Source organism: Engraulis encrasicolus, chromosome 13 (genome assembly GCF_034702125.1).
Source record: "Engraulis encrasicolus isolate BLACKSEA-1 chromosome 13, IST_EnEncr_1.0, whole genome shotgun sequence".
Taxonomy (NCBI): Eukaryota; Metazoa; Chordata; class Actinopteri; order Clupeiformes; family Engraulidae; genus Engraulis; species Engraulis encrasicolus.
The window spans coordinates 55897670-55907669 of record NC_085869.1 but is presented as its reverse complement, the minus strand read 5'-3'; the positions used below and the strand labels follow the sequence as shown (position 1 = coordinate 55907669).

The window sequence follows — 10000 nt, the reverse complement described above, 5'->3', positions numbered from 1 at the left end:
GGGTGTTGCAGTGGCACTGAGCTCCTCATCACTAGTTGGAATGATACCTTAATTATGCATCAGAAAAATCAGGCATAGTATTTTGTGTTATGGCAATCATTTAATTTGATAAAACTTTAACAGAAGTTATATTATTAAAAGCAGAGAGAGAGAGAGAGAGAGAGAGAGAGAGAGAGAGAGAGAGAGAGAGAGAGAGAGAGAGAGAGAGAGAGAGAGAGAGATGTACTGATGTTCCGTCTCTGAGAGAGAGCGAGTCCTCATACCCCCACATGGTTAGTATTTCATTTTGTCTTTTAGTTGCAGGATACACGTACCGTATGCATATATTATTAAATGTGGATAATGTGGATTCTCTCCATTTATGTGTTAACACAACATGTGGATAAAAATAAAAACTCCATTGTGACAGGTGTGTTATATTCCGTAAACGGGATATTTTTTAAACCGGAGTTTTGAAATTCGTATTCTAAAACTCTGTTTACATGTAAAAGAGAGGCCAAAACAAATGCGTTTTGAAAGATATCCATATACAAGTGAACTGCTTCTTAGTCTTTTGGACTATGGGGCAGCTACAAGCTCACAGGTTGTGGTAAGTCAGACATCTTTACTAAATACATAGAGATGTGGTGTGGTAAGGCAGACATCTTTACTAAATACATATTTTGACTTCAATTATATTTAGAGTTCATAGACAACTATAAACACATTTTAAGAGCTCGGAGGTTCTCAGGCGACTAAACACATCTTTAAACAACATCACAAGGGCTCAGTTGCTCTTAGGAAACTCTAAACACATTAGAGGTTAAAGTTTACATACAGGTCCCGAAAGACATCTTTACAGTTTAGAGTTAGAGTTCACTAAACACATCTTTACATGTCTTATAATTATATCACATCTTAAACTTTCTTTCGTTTCAAACATGTAAAAGTTTTTTTTTAAATCTTTAAACATGTCAGGTAAAAGATTTTTAAAAGGTTTATTTGAAACAAACGAGACATGAAGATTTGACATCTTTACAATTTAGAGTTAAGAGTTAGATCACATCTTTAGAGTATTTGTTCTGTAGATAACGTTGTGCTCTTAATCCAATACTGCATGTAGGCTTCTTGGGGTCAAAAAGTGTCTTTACTATTTAGGAGAAGTCCTACATGGACATATTAAAACAAAGCCACTTAATCGGAAAATGTCTCTCGTTTTTTGGTCATCTTAAGAGCAGTTAAGAGCAGAGAATTGCGGACCCATTAGCGGATCAGAAGGCCGTGAACACCCCTGTGGAGCTCAGAGCAGCACAGAGGATCTGCGTCTCAGAGGATCAACTCCATTAACAGAGCGTCATGTCCGACGGCAGAGTTCATCCACTGCACCCTGTAGACAGAGGAAGTGGACGGATGGGATGTGAGTGCCAAGACTTACTGTGTGTGTATGCTGAGACTTGTCCTGTGATTGTCAGGATTGAGGACTGCAGTCCTGTGGCCCTCCAATATACACTCCATGCAAGCTCATGTGGAACAGAGGCAAGTAGGTGTCTTGTGTCTTTAGTCGCATTAAGGCAAGTAGGAGTCTTAAGTTTGTTTTCTGTTTGTGATAGTGCTTCAGTGCGTAAACTCAAAAACAAAATACGTTGTAGAAAACAGAGGCACACATTCAAAGACACTTAAAGGTGTTCGCTTAGTCCACAAGATGTTAGATTGTAAAGGCACTTAAAGGATTTCACTTGAGATGTTAGAGTCTGTGTGGTTCATAAGGTGTATTGTGCTAGAGCCTGTGTGGTTATCTCATGGCCTATAGCAGTGGTTCTTAACCTGGGGTGCGGGCACCCCCTTAGAGTGCGCCAGAGATTTCAGGGGGTGCGCAGAATTTTGTTTGTGTTGGGGTTGTGACCAAAATTCTGCTTCCAAACATTATAATTAAGTCAAATCAAGACCAAAGTAAAACATGTTTTGGACCTAATGCTAAGTCATTAAAGTATTGCTTAATGTCTAAAGCAAGAATCCTTGTAATTATTCACTTAAATCATTTTTTAGTGTGTATACACGTGTACACGTTTGGGTTGGGGGTGCGCGGCTTGTCTTGGGCACAGGTTAGGGGGTGCTTCAAGAAAAAAGGTTAAGAACCACTGGCCTATAGGACCTATTGACTTCTCACAAAAGAGAGAGAGAGTGTGGAGTAATGTATATAGCGCGGGGGTTGGCGGTGGTGATCAAATTGACCAGGAGATGTATTATAGGCCCCTTTGGTAGTTACGTCTTCACTGACTGCGTGTGCATTGTTGGCTCAAACACACACGACACGCACAAAAACAGACAGTGCAGACCTTGAAGAGGGAAGACATGCCGTCCTGAAGTTTGTACGGTTGTAAAAAATAGAGATTCTAAAAAGTACAGGTGTTACACTATTCCAAGAGGGGATAGGCTGTTCCAGAAGCATATGAGATGTTGGTTTTTGCAAGCAAGTCACTGGACAGAGGACATCATCAAGAATGTCCATGTTTGTGGCGCCCACGTCATATCTGAAGTTGTCGTGACCATCCATTTTCTTATCTCGAAAAAAAACACCTGGCTAGTTTCTTTACAATTGTACGGTAAATGGTCGATTCTGCTCCAACAATGCACATGCAGCTCGATTAGGTCACATCTGTGTACAAACAGTAAAGGAGTCTATTAAGTCTACGTGGTCCTCATATGGCCCTGGAGATTTTGACTCTGTGGTTCTCATAGGAGATGTATGATTAGTCCAAGTGGTCCTCACATGGCCCATGAGAAGTATGATTGAGTCCAAGTGGTCCTCACATGGCTCATGAGATGTTGGCCACGTGCTCCTCATAGGAATGTATGATTGAGTCTAAGTGGTCCTCACATGGCCCAGGAGATGTTGAGTCTACTTGGTTCTCACATGGCCCAGGAGATGTTAGCCGCGTGCTCCTTAGCCTTCATGCGGAGGACCGCGATGCTGGATGATCTCCTCTCAAACTCCGGCTTTGTCTCGAACACGGCGGCGCTGGCGTGGGATGTGGGCGTGGCCAGCGAGGGAGGAGGAGGTGCCAGCAGGGAGTCGGCGAAGAAGTTGTTGATGGAGACGTGATGATTGACGGGGAACTGGGCGGAGCTTAACTGGGCGTGGCCTAAAGGGCCGTGGCTTCCACCTTGCTGGTGCGGTGGGAAGCCCGTCACGTAGGCGTCGGGTGCCGGACCACGTGCGGAGGGGGAGGAGTGGGGGTATGGGGAGCCGACGCCCACACCCACGCAGGGAGGAGAGCCACGCGGCAGCATGCACGACGACACCACGGAGCCCCCGGAGACGCCAGCAGGGGATGCCCACAGGTTATTGGGGATCTGAAAACACACATTACGTTACATTACATTACATTTAGCTGGCGCTTTTTATCTAAAGCAACTTACAGTTATTTAGATACAGGGTATACAGTCTCTGAAACAATTTGGGGTTAGGTGCCTTGCTCAAGGGCACTTCTGCCATGGAGGGAGAAAGGGACTGGTAGTCCAACTACCCATTACACCCTACCCATTACACCACAGCTGCTCCCACAACACACAACTGCAAACAGCAAGCTCATTGGTCAGTCTGACGGGAAAAGGCTCCTCACTGGTCAGTCTCGCAGGAACAAGGTTCGCTATTGGTCAGTTTCACAGGAACAAGAATCCCCATTCGTCAATCTCACAGGAACAAGGCTACTCCTTGGCTCTCTGGTCAGTCTTCCCCCTCTCCTCTCCTCTCCTCTCCTCTCCTCTCCTCTCCTCTCCTCTCGTGTCTCCTGCTCTAACCTTGTTATACAGGTCTTTCTACTCTCCTCATACTTGTAGCTTGGTTATGTCCTCTACTGTAAGTCCCTTTGAACAAAACTGTTTCTAAATCTAATGTTCTCCTTCTACTTCTGGGGCTTGGCTCTCCACTGGCTAATTGTTAGCGTGGGGATAGCAGTGTTGTACAGGCATGCCATTCTCTAGGCCTGATGCTCTAGTCTCTGTCTCCTTACTGGCTCTTCATTGGCTAACTGTTCGCTAAGCAGGATGACATGCGCTATTACCCTGTCTCCTTACGTATGCCATTCGTCACTTACACCGCTTAGCGCAAAGCCTATGTTATAGCCTTACTGTCACCAACATTGTAATGTCCAAGTCTTAATATGTTAAATAAGACTCTCAGTAATGTCATAGCAATATTGTGGAAATGTAGTTGAGTGTTTACCTTTCAGCAAAGAGTGAATAGGCCCGACGACGGGCCCAGCTGAAGTAAAAAGCTACAGATATTATACTGTCTGTCTTTTAATACTTTAACCAGGAAGTATCATTGTTGTACAAGAGAAATTATTGAACTTTCTACATTCATAAACATGAACAGTATCATCAATAAAAAGGCAAATTATATGAGACAACATTTCCAAAAGAGGGAGAGGAAGAGAGATGTAATTTTGACTCTTTGGTTGATGTAAATTAGGCTATGATGAAAATGTTTGAAGGATTCATAAAACATTTTCCAAAACTTCCAAGTGAGATGTAGCTACAGTCAGCTGTGTTCTAGGCTACACATGTATATAAAAAAGATAATTGAGGGATAAGAAAAATAAGATGCTGGATACTAATATCAAGAAATTACAATGGCAAATATGAATGTCAGTCATATAGAAAGTAGAACATGATAACATGCATCATAGAACATAACTCCAGCCATAAAGCAACACGAAAATATAGAGCATTGCAACATTGTGCAAAAGTTTCTGAAACACAATGGCAAGTTTGCGTGGTGCGGGCCTATTTAGAACAGCCCACGGTAAAACTAAATCTCATTTAACGTTATGAAAAGAGATGGTTTTATCCGCAAGCATACATGAAAAGACACTAATACTCTGCGCAGTCGCAATGCCGAAGTGGACTCTGGCCACGCTGATGTCTCGCGGTGATGTTCAAAAGAGATCTTCAAAACAGATCCCACGCGATCGTATTTGTCAGCTGTCGAGAGAGAGACTCTTCCATCCTCCAACTAACTAACGCGGCACCACACCCAACGTCCAACATATGGCCTATGCGTCTTCTTTACGCAGCGTGTTCGTGATTTGTTTTTCCCTTTACATGAAAGAACAAGTAGCCTATAATGTATTTGTGTTTTAGGGGTTTATGGATTGAAATGAAACTATTGGAGGAGCAGTTTGTCTGCGCCTGGAGGATAGGCCTATGATCTCCGTCAGCGATTTAGGTGAGCCGCCACTGACTCTACACGTGAATCGCACACAGGCGTGACAGAACACCGCATTACAACTCAATGTCCCGAAACGTCGTGTATTAAAGAAAACAGCCAAATGGTCAGTGTGCGGGAGGGTTTTTTTTTCTCCAAAAAGGTCTTATCAAGAAAAATGTTCCATATAATGAATTTCAAGCCACTCCGGAGGAGAGATAATTCAGCGTGAACTTCAGTCGGCCTCGTCTTGGCTGGGAGTGATGAGTCTTTAGGGGCGGATGAGGTGTGTGTGTGCGCGCGCGCGTGTGTGTGTGTGTGTGTGTGTGTGTGTGTGTGTGTGTGTGTGTGTGTGTGTGTGTGTGTGTGTGTGTGTGTGTGTGTGTGTGTGTGTGTGATGAGTCTTTAGGGGTGGTGGAGGTCAGTGGATTCGCGGTTGAAATAATTGAGCTTTCAACGGCGAACAGCAAAGCGGACAATTAATCAAGCACATACATCTCTCCTATTTTCGCACTTTTGCGGAACGTCTCAATGAAACGGACAAATGCGCCTAGGCCTATAAGTAGCCTAACGCATATAATGACTGCCTGAGGATAGTGCGTAAAAGCCTATGAGTTGCAGTGCAACTTGCAAGTAAACTATTTCATGCGTCATTGTTTTCTTCCATGTTTCTGTTAGGCCTATGCCTATGAGTAGAGAGTAGAATATTAATCCCGAGGGGAATTAAAGTGTCTGACATCTTACATAAATACAGAAATGCAAAATATAGCCTAAAACACACACACCTTATTGCACAATGCAGTAAACACATAGCACACATTTGAGTAGCCTATACGCGTTAAATGTTGTATGTCCCAGCCTGAAGTTTAGCCTATAGGCCTATTAGAGCGCGGGGGTGTACTGGAAGCTAGTTCAGGAGTAAACCATGATAAGTTAACAGGTAAATCTGGTTTACATCTGAACCAGCTTAGTAGGGCCAAATAGTGAACTTGCCTGTGAGTAGGTATCGGTCCTCGGCAGCACTGATAAGTCGTATGTGGCCGCGAAGTGGCTTTTCGCCTGCTGGATTTGTCCGTAGCGCTCCCGTTTACGCCACTTGGCTCTTCTATTCTGAAACCACACCTAAGTTCAACAAAGACAAAAAACACGCATATCTCTGTTAAAAACGTGTAGGGTGCAGGACTAGCAAGTCCGCACACCAAGCTACCGTTTCTCTACATTTAATGTAGCCTAGTGACATTTCGGGCAGCATGCCCTTCATCAGACATGTCAACTTCTCTAGCCTAGGCCTACATTAAAGGCTACTGAGACCTCACCTTATCAGAGTAGACTGTCACGTTTCAACAGTCGCAAATTTAAAAACAAATAACAAGACAATAGCCTAATATTTACAACATTACACAATTATCCCAGGTTTATAAACTTATGCCAGCAACGACATGTCAACTTGCAATCATCAGAATGTTACAAAATGCAAATGGTAGCCTACCAATATAGCCTACGCCTATTGCTGAATTAGGATACTGAGTATTTAGGCTAGTCCTTTGAAATAGCCTATAGGTTGATAGGCGTTATTAGTATTTATCATGCCATCCACACTGAACCCATTTAAAGAATTCTGAATTTCTGTTATCCTCTTTCATGTTAACAGATGAGTCCCACTTAAAAATCAGTAGCCTATGTTGTGTATTTTTAATTAGCCCATTATTGTGGCATTACACCAACCACTTGTGTCAAAATCAAAAGAAAATACAAGAATGAATGCAAATCGTAAGGACTATCCCTGCTTAGTGGCGGCCACACACCTATAGCCTAATGCCCAAATCCCCATTTTCTATTAACATTACACAATGGCATTCTATTTCATGATTAAGATTATAGGCCTACACCACCCAAACACCCTCTATGCCATGACCAGGACAGGAATCATATCACCGGCGTGCTAATTTAGCCTAAAGGACATCCATTAGAACACACCCTCCATCTTCAATGTCATTATTAGAGAATATAATTCATAAATATTGGAGTAGGCTTCACCAAGCAGAGTTTTCTTCTGTATATGGTGCTGAACAAAATATTGTAAAACTGAAAAGTAAGAAAAAGTCGCATGCATATAGCCTACATTTCTCCCAAAACGCGTCTGTGTAATAATAGGCCTAAAATAAATGTAGGCCTATGCATGGTGCGAACTTTTCTTACCTTTCATGATTAGAGAATATAGCAATATAGCTAGTCCTATATACTCATTAGACCCATAACAGTAATGGTAGCCCACCTGCACGCGGGCCTCGGTGAGTTCTGTGCGCATGGCCAGCTGCTCCCTGACGTAAACATCCGGATAGTGCGTCTTCTGGAACACCTTCTCGAGCTCCTCCAACTGGGCGCTCGTGAAGGTCGTTCGGTGTCGCCTCTTCTTGCTGCTGGACACGTTACTGTCGCCGCACTTGTCGCCCAGGTAACTGTTGCTGTCGCACTTGCTCTCGCTCAGGTAACTGTTGCTGTCGCACTTATCCCCCGCCAGGTCCTCGTGCAGGTCCTCGTGCTTGCCATGTCCACCCGTTACCGGCGACGCGCGCAGGCTGCAGCAGCTGTCGATGGGGCCACTCGAGAGCTCCGCGTGCAGGCTGTCCTCCTCGCTTTTAGGGGTGCAGTAACTTGCTACAAAATAATAACAACAATAAAAAAATCCATTTCAGACCCAGAGTCAAGAATGGGAAAAATATGTATGAGTTAAAATATATATATATTAGTATGGCACTGCAAATTAAAATGTGGCCTATTTGTTATTCAAATAAGGCCTATTTGTTATTCAAGACAAGTCATATACGGACATATTATAGGCCTTAACAAAATCTTTTGGAGTGCCTTTGAGATTTCCCCCCCATTCTTCAATGTGGATGTACAATATCTTGGACTAAAGAGCACAGAAACCTCAAGAAGCCTACACCATTGAATTAAGTTCATCTCTAAACTAAAACAGCTTCAGACACATGTTGAAACCTGTCTTGAAACATGTTGAAACCTGTGAAATCCTGTGACTTCTTTAAACGTGTTATAAGAATTGACATCATGTGAGCCATGTAGGCCCTAGGCCTATATTTGTGTTAGTGTTATTGTCTTTATGTGGGTAGGCTATGCCTATACAAACTGCTGCATTTTTGGCCTCTTTACGCTATTACCATCCTTACATAATTATTTGCCTCTTAAAATAATGCAGACATTAAAACATAAATTGTGAATCTAAATTTACGCATGTCCCAAAGTTGCGAACATAATGGTTTTCTTTCTCCATTTATAAATCATACGCCGGCGGCATGTAGGCCTTATGTGGTAGAGTGTCTAAAACAAAACTTCATCGGATTTCAGACATTATCAAGGAGAAATATGTCTGTAATAATTATGATAATATTAACTATTAGTAGGTTTATGCTTAAACGACATAGGCTACACGATAAGCTATGGAAATGTATCCATCTGACTTTCCAAAATGGAGTTTAGGCGATTGAAAAAAAAGATAACATGACGTTATAAAATATAAGATACTATTACCGGTAGGCCTACATAATGTAGAATGTGTAGAGATGTATTGAAGGTGCTCTTACTGTTTTGGTTGTCGCATGGCGAGGAGCGTTCAATGCGCGTGTGGTGTTCGGCGTTCTGTAAGGAGAAGGCCTGCACGCTACACTTGGGAGAGGAGCTCGAGCTCTTGTAGTACTGCACCGATACGGCGTCCAGGCCGTCCATGACCTGCTCGAGGGGGCTCGAGGAGCCCATGTAGTAGTCTACGGCCTTGACAAGCGCGGTACCGGGACCCTTCATGGGGAACTTCTCGCTCATGTATTCCATCATGGTCGTTACGCGCGCAAAGCCTGTTCCGAGTCAAGTGAAATGCGCGCGATGCTCCCGCTGCATTAGAGAGTGGCGACAAGACACCCCTTAAGCCAATTATTTGGGAAAGCCGTTCATTTGTCTTGTCTTAAAGAGCGCTAGCAGCCGGTCTTTATAAGGGGCCTCGAACGGGCAGCGATGTGGAGAAGAGAAGAACTCCCCACGCGCTCCCGAATATGGAGACACACACACGCTCCGCCTCCAGACATCCACACACAGCAGCATCCCTCAAGCTTCACACACACACACACACACACACACACACACACACACACACACACACACACACACACACACACACACACACACACGCGCGCGCGCGCGCGCGCACACACACACGGCCCTCTGCTAACTATTTAGACAGTGACATGGTGATACTACAGCAGCTCCAAGTATTCCATCAATTTTAAATGAAGTGCACAAACAACCCGTCGTAGCGTAGGCCTTCAGTCAGAGAAAACTTTATAAAAATGTATAGCGACTGCTATCTCGCCTTGAATTCAGGCATTTTTTCTAGTGACACCCGGTAAAAAAAACTTTAAATTTCTCCGTTTTCATTATAGTTTCAGTAGTTTCTCATTTTATTTTATAAGAAAATAATAATAATAATAATAATAATAATAATAAATGGATTTAGGCCACACATCTCTCGGAATTCTGTGGAATGGACACGGACCTTGATAGGCTGGGGCACAATAACAGCAACAGTAGGCTAATAACACTATATAATAATAATAATAATAATAATAATAATAATAATAATAATAATAATAATAATAATAATAGGCCTAATAATGTTTAAAATAAATTGTAGGAAAGCCTACTCGTCGACATAGACGACTGCAGTTCGAAATAACGGCCCATGAAACCAGTAGGAAAACTCTATTCACATGCGTCAGGATACTAGAATAAGGAATATATAAT

At 43.0% G+C, this 10000-nt stretch overlaps 2 protein-coding genes across 2 annotated transcripts in view; both read right to left on the bottom strand.

The window, feature by feature from the left end:
• The window catches only part of lrriq1 (leucine-rich repeats and IQ motif containing 1), a 133608-nt gene that overhangs the window by 15898 nt on the left and 107710 nt on the right, over positions 1–10000 (bottom strand). The window lies entirely within an intron of this gene.
• Positions 2856–9034, bottom strand: alx1 (ALX homeobox 1). The gene is made up of 5 exons (XM_063214741.1): positions 8791–9034; positions 7720–7846; positions 7464–7647; positions 6182–6310; positions 2856–3333 (listed from the first exon to the last, which is right to left on the bottom strand). The coding sequence occupies exons 1-5, from the start codon at positions 9032–9034 to the stop codon at positions 2890–2892; spliced, it is 1128 nt and encodes a 375-aa protein (XP_063070811.1). The 3' UTR covers positions 2856–2889.